Genomic DNA, 17,499 nt, shown 5'->3' on the forward strand with positions numbered 1-17,499 from the left:
TGGATTAGTCACAGTTAAGTGATTTGCTCTGTATCACAAAGTTGCATATAGAGCATAGAATCCAAGTCTCTGGACTCCAAGTCTTTGACCTTCCATTTTCTCTGAACTAATCTCAGATATCACACACCCTTTACTTTAAAAGTTAAATAAGCTTTGAAGTGTTTTATAAATTTAGGTAGAGGCATTTTAAATGTATATTCAAAACACAAAATGTTACTTTTTAAAAAATGTCTAACAGTCACGTGAATAAAACTATATCTGAGTTTCAGGATGAACACATACAATGAAATCATGTAATTTTTGTTAAATACTTTAACAGTTAACGTTTAACACATCACTACACTATTCTCATGCCCCACAGTGTTCCTCAAGGAGATGATTCCAGGCAAAACTACAAAAAACATCTTTCTAATAAGTCTTTCCAGTGCTTCCTATCTAATAATAGAAAAGAATGGGCTCTTGTTTTTGCCCGTTATTAATAACACTTGTGTTTCCTTCCTACACTGTACTATTTCAATTACTATAATCTAATAAAGAGAGCACGGTCGTTGATTTCTATATAGGGATTATGACTAAGTATTAACTCACTTCTAATTGTATTCAAAACATTGGCTACGTTCTCTAAATATATTTTTGGCTATTGGCTAACAGAAAATGTTGGTTCTGTTATGCCCAGTCCTTAACTTCCTCAGAAAGTATAAAATATGCCAAAAACAATCATTAAGGGAACTGACCAGCAACACTGAACTGGCCAGAGGGTGGGACCGCTGCTCTGGACAACTATCAGCCTTTTTTCTCAATTCAACCAACACTATAAACAGTAAGACGTGCCGGGGAACTAGTCCCAAGGAGGGCGCGGCGGCGGTGGGGAACCGTGCAAAAGGCGGGTGGGGAGGGGATGGACGGGGGAGGGGGAGGGGATGGACGGGGGAGGGGGAGGGGATGGACGGGGGAGGGGGAGGGGATGGACGGGGGAGGGGATGGACGGGGGAGAGGACGGGGGGTGGGGGGTACCAAGGAGACCTGGTTCCCGACCTAAACAGACACAGATTGCGCCAAAGTAGGCGAAGACTGGGTGGAGAAGAGTGGGTCAGCTTCGGCGTCAGCAGGTACACTCGTAGGTGCTTTGATTTCCTCTTCTGCTGAGGATGGATAAACCCTCACTAGCACGCGGGAAGGCTGCGAGAATCACAGGGGGCCTAGATCGTTGCAGAAAATGATGGGAAAAAATGGGGGCGGCTCCCGACACCCCCTCAGGAGCCAGGGCCCAGGACCAATTACAGAGCAGAGGCTATCCGGGGTCACCCGGCGCGGTCCCCGCACCCCGGAGGGCGCCGCTTTACTCCCGAGAAGAGTGCCTGGCGGCCTCGCCCTCCGCGGCCGTAGCCCAGCCCGGCCCGGCCGGCCCAGCGCGCCCACCGCCCACTGTCCACCCGGCCCAGGGCGCCCCGCCCACCCTCCGCCCGGCCTCGGCGACCCAGCGGCCCCCGCCCCCGCTTACTTTCTGGGAGTCCATGGCCAGGGACGGTGTCCACTGGACCCCAAACCGCGTCGAAGAACTTTGAGAGGAGGCCGAGGGAAGTCGGACACGCCGAGCCCGCTACCCACGGCCGTGGCTCTGCTGGGCCGCCGCCGCCGCCTGAGCCTCAGCTTCAGCTCGCACCGGCGCCGCCCGGCCCCGCCCCGTCCGCGCCCAGCCAGGCGCGCGCGGTAGTCGCGCCGCGGTTGCCAGGGTGAAAGGGCGGCACGCCGAAGGGAGGGGGCGAGGAACGCCTTGCGCACGCGCCCTGCTGCCAGGCAGGCTGCGGCGGGGTGGGGAGGGGCCTGGTTATCCTGCGCACCGAGCGAGCCGTAGAGAGAAAGGGGTGCTCGCCCCTCTGTCCCGCCGATCGTTTGAAGAAGCCCCTCCCTCTTTCCCCCCATCCTTTTTCCTCCAGCGCGCAGGCCTTGAACTGGACCACTGGGCGTCCAGCAGCCGGGTCTGTGGGGAGGGCGAGGGGAGGAAAGCTGTGGCCCTGGAGATAGATCAGCCCCTTCTCAACCCTGCAACCTTCTGAAGCACCTCCTTACACTAGTCTTGGAGAAGCAACCAGGGCAAGCCAGGCCCAGCTGTCCAGCAAGAAAGAAAGGGCGGGGAACGTAGTGGAAATATGGGGAAAGCCTTGTAGAAACGTGACAGAAACTTGGGTGACTGGGAAGCCTGGGAGACCTTTCCCAGAGAGGCCCCTGGAACCTTGCTGTCTCTGACTTTCAGCAAACGAATACGCTCCCTGAGCCTGTTTCATCTTTGGTGAAACACGAGAAATAATGCTGACTTTGCAGAGCATTGTGAAGATTAAATAACGTATTGGAAGTGCCCAGTATGTAGTTAATGTTCAGTATTTATGGTTATTGGTGGGAATCTAGAACCTGTTCCGTCTGGACTAAGGACAGTAGAAACTAGAAACGGTGGGAAGATAGGCTTGGAAATGTCCTTCCCCAAGCAGACAAGCCTTATCTTCCATTTTGATGACTGGAGAGGCTCAGGAAAGTTCAACTGGATAACCACGTATGGTGAATGAACAAAAGGAAAAAATATATTGCATACCTGTTAGGTCCCAACTCTACGCACTGAAAATCAGCAGTGACTAGGCACTTTATATACAAACATAAAAACATAAAATATATACATCTATACACACACACACACACATATGAGGAGGTTAAAGTTCCACAGAGAAAAATTACATAGGATAAATGGACTCAGAATTGTGTGGGCTCCATTTTCAGTAGGAGGGTCAGGGAAGGCCTCTCTCGGGAGTGACCCAAGTGAAGTGAGTGAAAGAGTAAGCATACAAAAAATCATCTGGAGAAGAGTATTCTAGATAGAAGAAACAGAAAATACAAAGGTCCTAAGAGGGCATGAGCTGTATGTTTCAGAAATAACATTTATCCTACAAGGCTGTAATTATCTCTGTAGAAGATCTCCCCAACTATACTTGTGAGTTGAGATTTCTTTTACCCATATCTGTATGTATCCCCAGCACAGGGCCTGCCATCTAGTATGCATTCGCTAAACTCTTTTTTTAACTAGACAGACACATACAAGAAATGGGATGACGAGAAACAGTTCAAGCTAAGTGGGTTGTTTTTGAAGGCCAGGGTCTAGAGAGGGCCCATGTGCACAGTTTTGCTCCTATATCTGAAAGCAGTCGCATGCAGTCTTGCAGAGATGTAACTGGACAGACACATACAAGAAATGGGATGAAAAGAACCAGTTCAGGCTAAGCGGGTTGTTTTTGAAGGCCAGGGTCCAGAAAGGGCCTATGTGCAGTTTTGCTACTGTATTTGAAAGCAGTCACATGCAGTCTTGCAGAGATGCTGCTCCTTCTCTTGGTACCAAGGGAAAGGAGTCTGCTCTCCAAGCTGCCCAGTTCCATGAGGAGAGATGAGAACAGCCAGCTACCCAGCAGCTAGCACACTGCTGCAGCAACGCAGGCCATTCTCCGCAGTGCGCATGTGCTGCAGCTGAGTCAGTTTCCCAGAGGGAGAAATGCAGCCTAGAGACTGAAGAACATCAGAGGTCAGATTAAGCTCCCTAGCCCTGACCCTGCCTGCACCGTGGGACCCACCGCTGAGGGAAGAAGAAACAGCATTGAGCACTGTCCTAGTTCTCTTGCTGCAAGAACTTCAGCTCACTACTATAAAAGAGCAACTTCTGGGTACTCTGGGTCTGATGGGCTTAACCACAGGGGGAGGCTTTAGAGACGGTTAGCCACAGCTGAAATGTGATCGCCAGATCCTGTCCCAGGCCATATCCCAGAGCTCACTCCTGGCCCCTTGCCTCCCCGCTCCTCTAGTTCTTTCCCTGCAGCCCTGCCAAGAGCCTGCAGCTTTTGACAAGACTGCTACCCCATTTGACTTCTGCCCTCGCCAGATCTCTATCTCTGGCCAGTCTGGCTCCCCTGCCCAGCTTCCTGGACCTTCTGCTTCTCCATCATTCTCATCTGTAAACAGCTAGTCTCTCCGAGCTGTGACTTCTGTCTTCCGCAGCCCATACAGCAGTCACTCACCTAGCTGAGCACTGTCTGCACCCCAACCCCCTCCCGCTGCTTCTGGCCCATGGGCAAGTCCTTTGCCTCTTTACCGCCAAGTCAGTTTAGATAATTTCAAAAGTAGCTTTTCTAATAAACCAAAGCCCTTGTTCTTAAGTATAATCCCCAGACCAGCTGAATCAGCACTACCTGGTAATTTGTTAGTAATACAGATTCTCAGGCTTCATCCCCAGACCTACTAAACCAGAATCTCCAGGGGCTGAGATCCAGTGTTCAGTGTTTTAACAAGTCCTCTGGATGAGTCCGATGCACACTAAAGTTTGGTCACCATTAAACTGAGTGAAAGCAAATTGTTTTTTTTAAAAAATGGAAAAAGGGAACTACAAAAGCACAAAAACAGATGACTTTTCAACACTTGGGTTTCTGATTCTGAGATAGCATATCTGGTCATGGATATTCATTTGAATGAGGTTCCTGGGCCTCCAGGACCACCTTTCCGACTAAATATCAGTTTAGGATAGCCTCAGTATCGGCACTACTGATTTAAAGCATCTGGCAAAATTGTCTCTTCCAGAACACCTATTCTGTTTTGTCAGGCATTCCCAGCAGCCCTGAGTTCCCTTGTAAGTTCTGGGATCCCCCATCTCTTAGGAGAAAAAATGCCTTCCCTTAAGTTTCTTGCCAACGGGCTTTCCCTTTGGGAGTCAGTACAGGGCATCACCCTGGAGTCAACTGTCTGAACTTTAATCCTCCAACTGCCACTTACCAGCTGTGTAGTCTTTGGTGAGTCATTTAACCTCAATAAGCCTCAATTTCCTCTTCTGTAACATAGCGATCATAATGGTGGTAACTCCTAGTTAGGGTTGTTGTGAGGATTAGAGGAGATTATGTATGCAAAACGTCTGACTTTGTACACATTTAGTAAATGATAGCTGTTGCTGCTATTACTCCCCTGTACATCATATCCTTCTGTGCCACCCTGGTGTGACATTCTCCCTCTCGATCTCTGGGCCCTTAGAAGTCCTGTGCTCACCCCTAACCACTTTTCACTGTCAAACCTTTTCTGAAGCATAATCACTGGCCAGATGCTGCCTTTTGTTGAAGCCAAACCTTTACCCCTTACTCCCTCTTAATATCTGGCCTGAGTCTTGGCATACACCACATAGCCTTGGAAAATCCTGAGCTTCTCTAAGCCTCAGTTTATTCAGCTGTGAAATGGTCATCATAACAGTGCCACCAATAAGAGTGGCTGAATGGATCGAATGAGAGAATTCCTGTTGTTTTAAGCAAAGTGTCTGATATTTAATAAGCATTCAAAAAAAATTAGCCATTAGCTTTTATCATCTCTTCCCAACCACAGACATCTAACTCATTCTTTTTTTTTTTTTTTTTTGCTGCCCCCTTCTAACCATAAATAAATTCATCCAAAAGCCCTGGAACCCCTTGGGACTCAAGAGTACTGGTTTCTGATTCTAGAGGCTTTCATAGCAGGAAAAGGATGGTTCTATTCTGACATGAGCTGGTGCTCTGTGGAGTGCCATACTCGGAGAGCTGTACGCAAAGTGGGAAGCAATCAGAGGACACAAATCTGATGATGGGCCTGGAAATCATGTGAGAAGAGACACAATTCAAGCACCGGTGAGTATTTAGCCTGGAGAGGAAAAGCTCAGGGAGGACAGGTTCATTTACATCACGTCTCTCTAGGGCTGTTGTGTTTAAGAGAAAGCTGGCTTGTTCTCTAGCCTCTGACAGATAGAATTAGACCCAGTTTTGCTGAAGCTACAAGAAGATAGATTTCCACTCAACAAAAAGTCCAGTTTTCTAACAGAGCCATACAGAGCTGGGATGGATTTTTGTTTGGTAGGGAGGTCCCCATCAATGGAGGTGTTCAAGCAAAAGCTGGGCATTTGCTTCTGAGAGCTGTCCTAGGGGGATCAGGCACTGGAAAGACAACTGGCAGAGATAGCCTTTAACATCTTTCTGAACCCTGAGGCTCTTTCACTCTTCAGACTAGAGGCCAATAACTATGCATCTCCTTCCTGACTCTGCTCTGCAGTTGTACTCACCTTCGGAATGCACTCTGAATCTCTTCTCCCCACCTCCACTCTTACAAGATCCATTGCAAGAGGTGCCACTCCTTCCTGGGAGAGGGCATGAGAGGAGGAGTTAACTAATCTGTAGCCATTATGATGTTACTATGTCACAATCCCTTATTGATGAACGGAATGCCTGTTTTATGCTAGGCCCCTGGAACACTGAGAAAAGTGAGGTCTGGAAGAAACAGGTGTTTCCATCACATCCTGCCTTGGCTCTGGAAATGCTCCTCGTTTATCATGTTCACGGTTCATTTATTGCTAAAGCCTGGCTTGGAGAATTTTGAGCATTACTTTACTAGCGTGTGAGATGAGTGCAATTGTGCGGTAGTTTGAGCATTCTTTGGCATTGCCTTTCTTTGGGATTGGAATGAAAACTGACCTCTTCCAGTCCTGTGGCCACTGCTGAGTTTTCCAAATTTGCTGGCATACTGAGTGCAGCACTTTCACAGCATCATCTTTTAGGATTTGAAATAGCTCAACTGGAATTCCATCACCTCCACTAGCTTTGTTCATAGTGATGCTTCCTAAGGCCCATCTGACTTCACATTCCAGGATGTCTGGCTCTAGCTGAGTGTGAGTGATCACACCTTCATGATTGTCTGGGTCCTGAAGATCTTTTCTGTACAGATCTTTGTATTCTTGCCACCGCTTCTCAATATCTTCTGCTTCTGTTAGGTCCATACCATTTCTGTCCTTTATTGAGCCCATCTTTGCATGAAATGTGCCCTTGGTATCTCTAATTTTCTTGAAGAGATCTCTAGCCTTTCCCATTCTATTGTTTTCCTCTGTTTCTTTGCACTGATCGCTGAGGAAGGCTTTCTTATCTCTCCTTGCTATTCTTTGGAACTCTGCATTCAAAGGGGTATATCTTTCCTTTTCTCCTTTGCCTTTCACCTCTCTTCTTTTCACAGCTATTTGTAAGGCCTCCTCAGACAGCCATTTTGCTTTTTTGCATTTCTTTTTCTTGGGGATGGTCTTGCTCCCTATCTCCTCTACAATGTCATGAACCTCCATCCATAGTTCATCAGGCACTCTATCAGATCTAGTCCCTTATATCTATTTTCACTTCCACTGGATAGTCATAAGGGATTTGATTTAGGTCATACTTGAATGGTGGTTTTCCCACTTTCTTCAATTTCAGTCTGAATTTGGCAATAAGGAGTTCAAGAACTGAGCCACAGTCAGCTCCCAGTCTTGTTTTTGCTGACTGTATAGAGCTTCTCCATCTTTGGCAGCAAAGAATATAATCAATCTGATTTCAGTGTTTTAGAAAAGGCAGAAGAACCAGAGATCAAATTGCCAACATCTGCTGGATCATTGAAAAAGCAAGAGAGTTCCAGAAAAACATCTATTTCTGCTTTATTGACTACGCCAAAGCCTTTGACTGTGTGGATCACAAGAAACTGTGGAAAATTCTGAAAGAGATGGGAATACCAGACCACCTGACCTGCCTCTTAAGAAACCTGTATGCAGGTCAGGAAGCAACAGTTAGAACTGGACATGGAACAACAGACTGGTTCCAAACAGGAAAAGGAGTACGTCAAGGCTGTATATTGTCATCCTGTTTATTGAACTTATATGCAGAGTACATCATGAGAAACGCTGGGCTGGAAGAAGCACAAGCTGGAATCAAGATTGCCAGGAGAAATATCAATAACCTCAGATATGCAGATAACACCGCCTTATGGCAGAAAGTGAAGAAGAACCTAAGAGCCTCTTGATGGAGGAAAGTTAAAAAGTTGGCTTAAAGCTCCACTCAGAAAACTAAGATCATGGCATCTTGTCCCATCACTTCATGGCAAATAGATGAGGAAACAGTGGCTGACTTTATTTTTCTGGACTCCAAAATCACTGCAGATGGTGACTGCAGCCATGAAATTAAAAGACGCTTACTCCTTGGGAGGAAAGTTATGACCAACCTAGACAGCATATTAAAAAGCAGAGACATTACTTTGCCGACAAAGATTCGTCTAGCCAAGGCTATGGTTTTTCCAATAGTCATGTATGGATGTGAGAGTTGGACTATAAAGAAAGCTGAACACTGAAGAATTGATGCTTTTGAACTGTGGTGTTGGAGAAGACTCTTGAGAGTCCCTTGGACTGCAAGGAGACCCAACCAGTCCATCCTAAAGGAAATCAGTCCTCAATATTCATTGGAAGGGCTGATGTTGAAGCTGAAACTCCAATACTTTGGCTACCTGATGCGAAGCGTTGACTCATTTGAAAAGACCCTAATGCTGGGGAAGATTGGGGGCAGGAGGAGAAGGGGACGACAGAGGACAAGATGGTTGGATGGCATCACCGACACAGTGGACATGAGTTTTGGTAGACTCCAGGAGTTGGTGATGGACAGGGAGGCCTGGCGTGCTGCAGTTCACAACTGAGTGACTGAACTGAACGGAACGGAACTGAACTGAACTATTATGTTCAGAGGATGACCAAGGACTCAGCAAGTTTACCTGCCTGTTGACCTCCTCTTTGTGAAAGGATGCTAGCCCCAAGCCCGGTCTCTCCAACACAGAAGAACAGGCTCACTGCTCCTAGTAAGAACAGCCCCCTCCCTCTGCATATACTCTGAAGATGGTTGTGGACCTGATTGAGCCTGGGTGATTGCGACTAGAGAGAGAAAGGGCCATCGTGTGTTGGTAGCACTTGTATTTCATTGGCTAAGCACCCAGACTCTGATACCAGACTGTCTGGTGCCAGTCAATCAATGCCAAGCTTCCCACTTACCAGTGCTATGGCCTTGGGTGATTTCTTAACCTGTCTGTACCCCAGTGTTCGTATTTGAACAATGAGAGTATTCAGTTCAGTTCAGTCGCTCAGTCGTGTCCGACTCTTTGCGACCCCATGAATCGCAGCACGCCAGGCCTCCCTGTCCATCACCAGCTCCTGGAGTTCACCCAGACTCATGTGCATCGAGTCGGTGATGCCATCCAGCCATCTCATCCTCGGTCGTCCCCTTCTCCTCCTGCCCCCAATCCCTCCCAGCATCAGGGTCTTTTCCAATGAGTCCTCTTTTTGCATGAGGTGGCCAAAATATTGGCGTTTCAGCCTCAGCATCGGTCCTTCCAATGAAAGTATTAACAGTACCCAAGTGAAAGGGTTGTCATGAAGATAAATTACAATGTATATAAAGGGCTTATGATCATGCCTGACATATAGAAAGCACATAATATATGTCCACTGTTATTCTTTTCTACAATAAACCATTCTCCTGCGTACAGCACCAGGGAATAAGGATTTCTGAGGCTTCTGAGCCCTTTGATACTGCCAGTGCCATTGCAGTCAAGTTCAGGTGGCACTATGTCAGCATTTTCTAGAGACATGAGTCTCTTGAAATCCATCCCTCATTCTGAAGGTCAAGTTGAACTCTCCCCTAGCCATAGGAGATCCAAGACAGAAGGTGACCAGACATAAGCTGTGAGGTTAGGATTTAAGCAGACAGGAAAAGACACGAGGATCCTTCCCAAGCTAAGGAAACAGCCTGAGCAAAGGTGAAAAATTTTGAGAAGAACAACTGGAGAGAATGGAGATAGGAGTTAGAACAAATGGAAATGGCACCCTTCAATGCCCAGACACCTGTGCAACAGTACGAAAACTTAGGAACATTAAGAGATGAAATATTCTGCAGCCATGAAAAATTATCTTTATGAAAAATACACAGCAATGTGGGAGAAAGTTTATGATAATACAATTTAAAAACAAAACCTTAGTTTGAATATTTTTTCTAAACAACTGGATAATGTCTTTTGTAGAAAAGTATTAATAACTGAAACATTTATATATTCTTGTTTATAACTTTTAGCTTAGGTGAAACATCGGGTGTGAAAGCTCAGCCTGGTTTCCCATTATCACCCACAAGTATTATATGTTTACTTTTCTGCTTATATAAAAGTAAATCAAAGACAAGTCCACTGGCTTTGAAATATAAACTCAAATTTGGCATGATTGGCTCATGATTTAAAAAAGAATAAAAGGGATGGAGAGAGGGATTCATAGGGGTCAGATTGTTATGATCTCTACATTCCAGGTTGGGATGTTGGAATTTGAGTATTTTATAAGTGGGAAGCCACTTAAAAGTTTATGAGCAGAGTTATTTCAGGAAACTTGATTTGGCAGGTGAAACAGGAAGGACATGAGTGGGATGAGTCTGGGCTGAGGACCCAGAGGCCCAGACCTGCCTTCTCCTCCCTGTCCTTTAACCTTCCCTGGTTCAGTCCCTATAGCCATCAACCCTCTCGCCAACTCCAACCACCACCAGTGATGACCTTAGTAGTACAAATCTTTGTTTTTCCGTCAAATGGAAAAAAAAAAAAAAAAAAAACCTTTGGTCCTAACAAGAAATATTGGCTCTCTTCCCCAGTCGTGTAAAACAGGTGTCAGCAAACTTTTTCTAGAAAGGCCCAGAGCATCAGTATTTTAGGCTTCAAGGGCCATATGGCCTCTGTCACAACTATGCAACTCGGCCACTGTAGAGAGTAAGCAGCCTTGGGCAGTACATAAAGGATTGGGCGTGGCTGTGTTCCCATAAAACTCGATTTGCTACAAGAGGTTGGGAGCCGATTTGACTTACCAGGCATAGTTTATCAACCTCTGATCTAAAAGAGCATTGTGTTATTTTTCCTAGAGAATAATTCTGCGATTCTTCAGTGCCTCTAAAGCCTCCTGACCCTCCCTCTCAGACACTTGCCATCACGCACACGGCCATCCCCACCTTATTTATGAGAAGAATGCCAGTGAGAACATGCAGGAGGGCAGCACTAATGATCTCTGCAGCAGTGAAGAAAAGCAGCGTGTTACAGTGAAGGGGCTTTAGATTTCTCTCAATTTGAGCCCTTACTCTGCCAACTGTGTGACTTTGTACACAGCGTCCAACCTCTCTGAGCCTCCATTTGCTCGAGGGCAGAATGGAGATAACAGGTACAACCTTATGCAACAGGGTTTGCATGAGGATTAAATGTTTGTAAAGCACTAACAATTGCCATGGAACTGGCACTCAATAAATAGTTACTAACCTACACTGGCTTTATAAATAGCAGTCAAACAGAGCCAGCCTGCAGGACGAGAATCCACTGTGGATCCAGCCTTCAGGTCAGTACTGGCACGGAAGTGAGAGGCAGTGGGGATCTCTGAACAAACACAAGCCTAGATAAGAAGGCAACACTAAATTTGAAGATGCTGCTGCAACACATTTGTATCAAATGCTTCTGATGAATCATTTATTAGGCAGCCGCACTGTACCAAGTCCTCTTGGCTACTGGTGGCTGGGATCATGGTCACAGGCTTCCATTGAAGTAATAAGATCCTGCTCTTCATCCATAGACTCTCAACAGCTGGTGAGTGGGAGAACCTCATGTAAACAGCCTCCTCTGAGTCCATTCTTCTGGGCTCCTGGGACCAGTCACCTTCGCCTCAGCTGAAAAATAAACACATCAAGATAATGAATGCATCTCTCCTAGGGGAACACGACACAGTGAAAAGCAATCAATAACAAGAAATAGTGTGGGATCCTCTTTAGAGAAGACACTGTGAAATGTAAGAAGGCTAAACACGCACACATACACACAGACACAGAGAGAGAGACATACATTTAGATTAACAGACGCACATTTATATTAACTATTAAGAAAGAGATATGAGAGCCTGGGTTCAAATCTTGATTTTGCCCCTCTACAAGCTGTTTGTTTCTGGGTAAATTCTTCAACTTCTGTGCCTGCATTTCCCCATGTATAAAGTGGAGACAATCATACCATGGTATGTCCCTTTAGGGTTGTTGTGAGGATTAAATGTGTTAGAACAGTGCCTGACAGTAATGAATGCTAGGTTAGTGTTTGTCATTATTGCTTTCAGTAGTACTCTCTCACAAAGATGTTTTCAGAATAGCTGAACAACTGAGTCAAACCCATAAAGAATGAAATTCAAAACTAATCTGAAAAATATGATTCTGTGATACTCTAAAAGACCCAAACCTGAAATTCAAATAAAACTTGGAATTTTTCACTCCCATGACTCAGCGATGGGAAAGGTCAGACTAGGATGATGGGTGTTCCCGTCATTCAGTTCAACTCAACAAACAGTGACTGAGTGAACATACCAGAGTTGACAGCTATACCACGGTTTGTAAAAAAATGTCCTAATTCTTAGGAAACATACGATGAAATAGGACTAAAGTCTGTATGCAAGTTATCCTCCAGTAGTTAAAAATGTTAAATGTGCATACATTTATGTATATTCATATATACCTAGAGAGAGAAATATTTAACAGTAGATGTAACAAGAGTCTATCAGTGTACTCTTTTTATTCTTGCAAGTTTTCTATAAAATTTGAATCCTTTCCTGATGAAACGTTTTTAAAAATCCGTTCAGTTCAGTCGCTTAATCATGTCCGACTCTTTGCGACCCCATGAATCCCAGCACGCCAGGCCTCCCTGTCCATCACCATCTCCCAGAGTTCACTCAAACTCACGTCCATTGAGTCGGCGATGCCGTCCAGCCATCTCATCCTCTGTCGTCCCCTTTTCCTCCTGCCCTCAATCCCTCCTAGCATCAGGGTCTTTTCCAATGAGTCAACTCTTCGCATGAGGTGGCCAAAGTATTGGAGTTTCAGCTTTAGCATCATTCCTTGCAAAGAAATCCCAGGGCTGATCTCCTTCAGAATGGACTGGTTGGATCTCTTTGCAGTCCAAGGGACCCTCAAGAGTCTTCTCCAACATCACACTTCAAAAGCATCAATTCTTTGGCGTTCAGCTTTCTGCAGAGTCCAACTCTCACATCCATACATGACCACTTGAAAAACCATAGCCTTGACTAGACGGACCTTTGTTGGCAAAGTAATGTCTCTGCTTTTGAATATGCTGTCTAGGTTGGTCATAGCTTTCCTTCCAAAGAGTAAGCGTCTTTTAATTTCATGGCTGCAGTCACCATCTGCAGTGATTTTGGAGCCCCCAAAAATAAAGTCTGACACTGTTTCCACTGTTTCCCCATCTATTTCCCATGAAGGGATGGGACTAGATTCCATGATCTTAGTTTTCTGAATATTGAGCTTTAAGCCAGCCTTTTCCCTCTCCTCTTTCACTTTCATCAAGAGGCTTTTTAATTCCTCTTCACTTTCTGCCATCAGGGTGGTGTCATCTGCATATCAGAGGTTATTGGTATTTCTCCTGGCAATCTTGATTCCAGCTTGTGTTTATTCCAGCCCAGAGTTTCTCATGATGTACTCTGCATAGAAGTTAAATAAGCAGGGTGACAATATACAGCCTTGACGTACTCCTTTTCCTATTTGGAACCAATCTGTTCCATGTCCAGTTCTAACTGTTGCTTCCTGACCTGCATATAGGTTTCTCAAAAATCCGTTAGGATGGGTTAAAAATAAAAAAGGAGCATTGACTCAGGTTTGACTATCAAACAAGTACTGAGCTGATGCAGGACAAGCAGAGGTGACAACACACAGACCTGACAAAGACTAAGAACCGTGGACCTGGGACAAGGAAAAGGGTTCTATGATTTCAGATATCTAATGGAGCAAGGCTAAGATCATCTGATATAGCCATCTGCACAATAGACTCTGCTTGTCCCCTGGTGCCTAGAAGAGGTTATATGCGGCACTAAGAATAACAATGCTTGAAACTTTTGCCCTAAGTTTCACTTTAGGGGTTTAGTCTTAATACTTTTGTTTCACCTGCCAATTATCGCCTCTTCACTGATAGCCCTACTTCAGTCTCTCTTCGGCTTCAATCCATTTTGCAGACTGCTCACAGAACAAATCTCTCAATTGTTGTTCTCACTGTATCACCTCTTTACTCGAGAACATTTAACGACTTCATATTTTCCACAACCAAAATCTAAACCTTGCTGTCTTATTAGTTCCATACTTTATATTTTTTAAGTATTTTGATTTGCAGTTTCAACGTTTTTCTCTGTCGCTGAAAATAACAGAACCTGGGACTCAACTGATATCCCTTAGTGGCTGATGCTTAGCTGCAGTCATGCGGCCTGAATACTAGACTTATGCCAAAGCTGTGATTTGTCTGAGGTTGAGATAATAGTTATTTCCCCCTATATATATTTTAAATTTAAATAAAATTAAAAATTTTAGAATAGATTTAGGTTTACAAAAACGTTGCAAAGATACTACGGAGACTTTCCATATTCTTCACATCCAGCTTCCCCTATTATTAACATCTTATATCACTATGGTACCTTTATCACAATTAACAAACACACACTGGTACGTAATTATTAACTAAACTCCATACTTTATTTGTATTTCTTTAATTTCCCATAATGTCCTTTACTATTCCACGATTCCATAATAACATTGCAGTTAGCTTTCCTCCTATTTTTAAAGTTTAGAATATTATTTAAAAAGCCAAACATAAACAAAATGTATAGTCTAATTGAATAAGATCTGATATGACACTCTGATGCAATATCTTTCCTACTATTTCTGCTTTATTGACTATGCCAAAGCCTTTGACTGTGTGGATCACAATAAACTGTGGAAAATTCTGAAAGAGATGGGAATACCAGACCACCTAACCTGCCTCTTGAGAAATCTGTATGCAGGTCAGGAAGCAACAGTTAGAACTGGACATGGAACAACAGACGGGTTCCAAATAGGAAAAGGAGTATGTCAAGGCTGTATATTGTCACCCTGCTTATTTAACTTCTATGCAGAGTACATCATGAGAAACTCTGGGCTGCAATAAACACAAGCTGGAATCAAGATTGCCAGGAGAAATATCAATAACCTCAGATATGCAGATGACACCACCCTGATGGCAGAAAGTGAAGAGGAACTAAAAAGCCTCTTGATGAAAGTGAAAGAGGAGAGTGAAAAAGTTGGCTTAAAGCTCAAGATTCAGAAAACGAAGATCATGGCATCCGGTCCCATCACTTCATGGGAAATAGATGGGGAAACAGTGGAAACAGTGTCAGAATTTATTTTGGGGGGCTCCAAAATCACTGCAAATGGTGACTGCAGCCATGAAATTAAAAGACGCTTACTCCTTAGAAGAAAAGTTAAGACCAACCTAGATAGTATATTCAAAAGCAGAGACATTACTTTGCTGACTAAGGTCCGTCTAGTCAAGGCTATGGTTTTTCACGTGGTCGTGTATGGATGTGAGAGTTGGACTCTGAAGAAAGCTGAGCACCAAAGAATTGATGCTTTTGAACTGTGGTGTTGGAGAAGACTCTTGAAAGTCCCTTGGACTGCAAGGAGATCCAACCAGTCCATCCTGAAGGAGATCAGCCCTGGGATTTCTTTGGAAGGAATGATGCTAAAGCTGAAACTCCAGTACTTTGGCCACCTCATGTGAAGAGTTGACTCATTGGAAAAGACTCTGATGCTGGGAGGGATTGGGGGCAGGAGGAGAAGGGGACGACCAAGGATGAGATGGCTGGATGGCGTCGCGGGAGATGGTGATGGCGTGCTGCAATTCATGGGGTTGCAAAGAGTCGGACACGACTGAGCGACTGAACTGAACTGAACTGAACCCTTGAACATGAAAAAACTCAGAACATCTAACTTATCCCAAGGTGTGGTTAGAACATTCATTTTGAGGCTTCCTGAGTTTTCTCTTTGTGTTAGATACCTTGGGAACCCAGAATGTTCTTCTCAGATTTAGTGTCCAACCACATCTAATCAGCTGGTCCAAAAAATCCTTGCTTCCTCTACAGTATAAAGGAATTCTTTACACAGTAACTCACATGGAGATTCCTGTAATCTCACTTGACACAAGCACGTAGTGGTAAATTGAGCTTTCATTACCACCTATGGAAAGTACTTCAGAAACATCACCACTGTGTTATTCTCTCATGGGCCAGGAACACTAGCGTCCTGTATGGAAAACTATGGTGCCAACTGTCCTTAAGCTGTGAGTGAGTTTTTTCTGGTTCAGTTAAAGGGAGTCTGCTCACTCCGCTCCTAGAGCTCATTAGCCCATGGAACTAATTAACAGGCAAGGTTTCATTGCTCTTTCGAGCCTCCCATTTGACATTGGATCTGCATTCTTTCCAACACCCTCATCTTTCTCTGCATAGCTGAAGTAGAAATAAAAAGTTTATGGTAACATCTAAGCAAGTGGCCATGTTTTTCCCATCAGGAATAGGTAATTTCCCCTCTCTTTCTTGAGGAAGAGGCATCACACAGCTTCTTGGGAGAATTTATTAGATGGCACCTGAATTTAAATACAGTATCCTTTAGCATCCTGGGTTTTGATGTTCCCCTGTCTGTTAGAAAACCCAATATAAAATTAAAGGGAATTTTGAAAAAGAAAAACATTCATAATTTTGCTATCCTACCATATACATTTTCAGGCTTATGACTTCCCTTTTTGTCTTTGTCCACAGCTTGTGGTCTTTTCACCCTTCCTGTGTTTCTGGTATTCATGTATTTTTCAATGGTTGCATAACATTTCATTAATTAGATGTGTAATTATTATTTAAACATGTCCCTAAAGTGCTCTATGAGGGCAAAGACTTCTGTTTTCTTCACCACTGTATCCTCATCATTTACAGAAATGCTGGGCTTTCCAGGTGACTCAGTGGTAAAGAATCCATCTCCCAAGCAGGAGATGCAGGTTTGATCCCTGGGTCAAGAAGATCCCCTGGAGGAGGAAACGGCATCACACAGTCCAGTATTCTTGCCAAGAAAATCCCATGACAGAGGAGCCTGGTGGGCTACGGTCCCTAGGATGGCAAAGAGTCATTCTCCACTGAGCACAGACGGACAGGCACTTTCATCATTTAAAACAATGCTGGCAAAAAGTAGTTCTCAGTACATATTTGTTGAATAAAAAGTAAATCCAAATGGTTCAAATTCTTTTTCTCATTTATTATCATGTTCAGATTTCATCATGCCTTCTTTTGATTGTTAATTTTTTCTCATTGTACCTCCATGAAATAAAAATAGTTTACCATGATTATTTTCTGTTTTTTACGTAGAAAACATTGAGTGACCAATTTTCTTTGATGATGATTGGTATGATCGCATGTAAATCCCTTGCATATCTGAAATATCTTTCTTCTAGCCTCATATTTATTTCATAGTTTGAATAGATCATAGAGTTCTATCATCATTTTCCGTCTGAATTTTGAAACTGCCTTTTCATTTTCTTTTAGCTTTCAGTGCTCTGTTGGAAAAGCCAGTGTTGTTCTGCTACTTGATCTTTTTCCTGAGTATGACATTTCTCCCCTTCCTTTTCTTTCACTTCCTCCCCTCCTCAACCTCTGTTCTCTGACTCTTCCTCTTTTTAATATTTATTTATGTATTTCTTTACTTGACTGCACTGGGTCTCAGTTGCAGCACACAGGATCTTCAATCTTCATTGCAGCATGTGGGATCTAGTTCCCTGATCAGGAAC

General features: G+C 44.2%; 2 protein-coding genes and 1 long non-coding RNA gene across 7 annotated transcripts in view; 1 reads left to right on the forward strand and 2 right to left on the reverse strand.

The window, feature by feature from the left end:
* Positions 1 to 1,721, reverse strand: part of FSD1L (fibronectin type III and SPRY domain containing 1 like) — a 68,587-nt gene extending 66,866 nt beyond the window's left edge. For 4 of the 5 annotated variants that reach the window (XM_069575524.1, XM_069575523.1, XM_069575526.1 and 1 more), the window contains exon 1: positions 1,502 to 1,721. In XM_069575524.1, the coding sequence (XP_069431625.1) occupies positions 1,502 to 1,516 (15 nt within the window). In that variant the 5' untranslated portion in view covers positions 1,517 to 1,721. The remainder of the gene's footprint in view (positions 1 to 1,501) is intronic. The other variant, XM_069575527.1, reaches the window with a different exon arrangement.
* LOC138433251 (uncharacterized) lies at positions 725 to 17,058 on the forward strand. Its single transcript, XR_011254218.1, has 4 exons — positions 725 to 820; positions 5,466 to 5,672; positions 10,761 to 11,053; positions 16,655 to 17,058. It is a non-coding gene; the product is annotated as an uncharacterized lncRNA (long non-coding RNA).
* The window catches only part of SLC44A1 (solute carrier family 44 member 1), a 216,335-nt gene continuing 210,160 nt past the window's right edge, over positions 11,325 to 17,499 (reverse strand). Inside the window, exon 16 of the mRNA XM_069575521.1 lies at positions 11,325 to 11,549. Within this exon, the coding sequence (XP_069431622.1) occupies positions 11,535 to 11,549 (15 nt within the window). The 3' untranslated portion in view covers positions 11,325 to 11,534. The remainder of the gene's footprint in view (positions 11,550 to 17,499) is intronic.

The sequence above is a fragment of the Ovis canadensis genome, chromosome 2 (assembly GCF_042477335.2).
Source record: "Ovis canadensis isolate MfBH-ARS-UI-01 breed Bighorn chromosome 2, ARS-UI_OviCan_v2, whole genome shotgun sequence".
In the NCBI taxonomy this organism is placed as follows: Eukaryota; Metazoa; Chordata; class Mammalia; order Artiodactyla; family Bovidae; genus Ovis; species Ovis canadensis.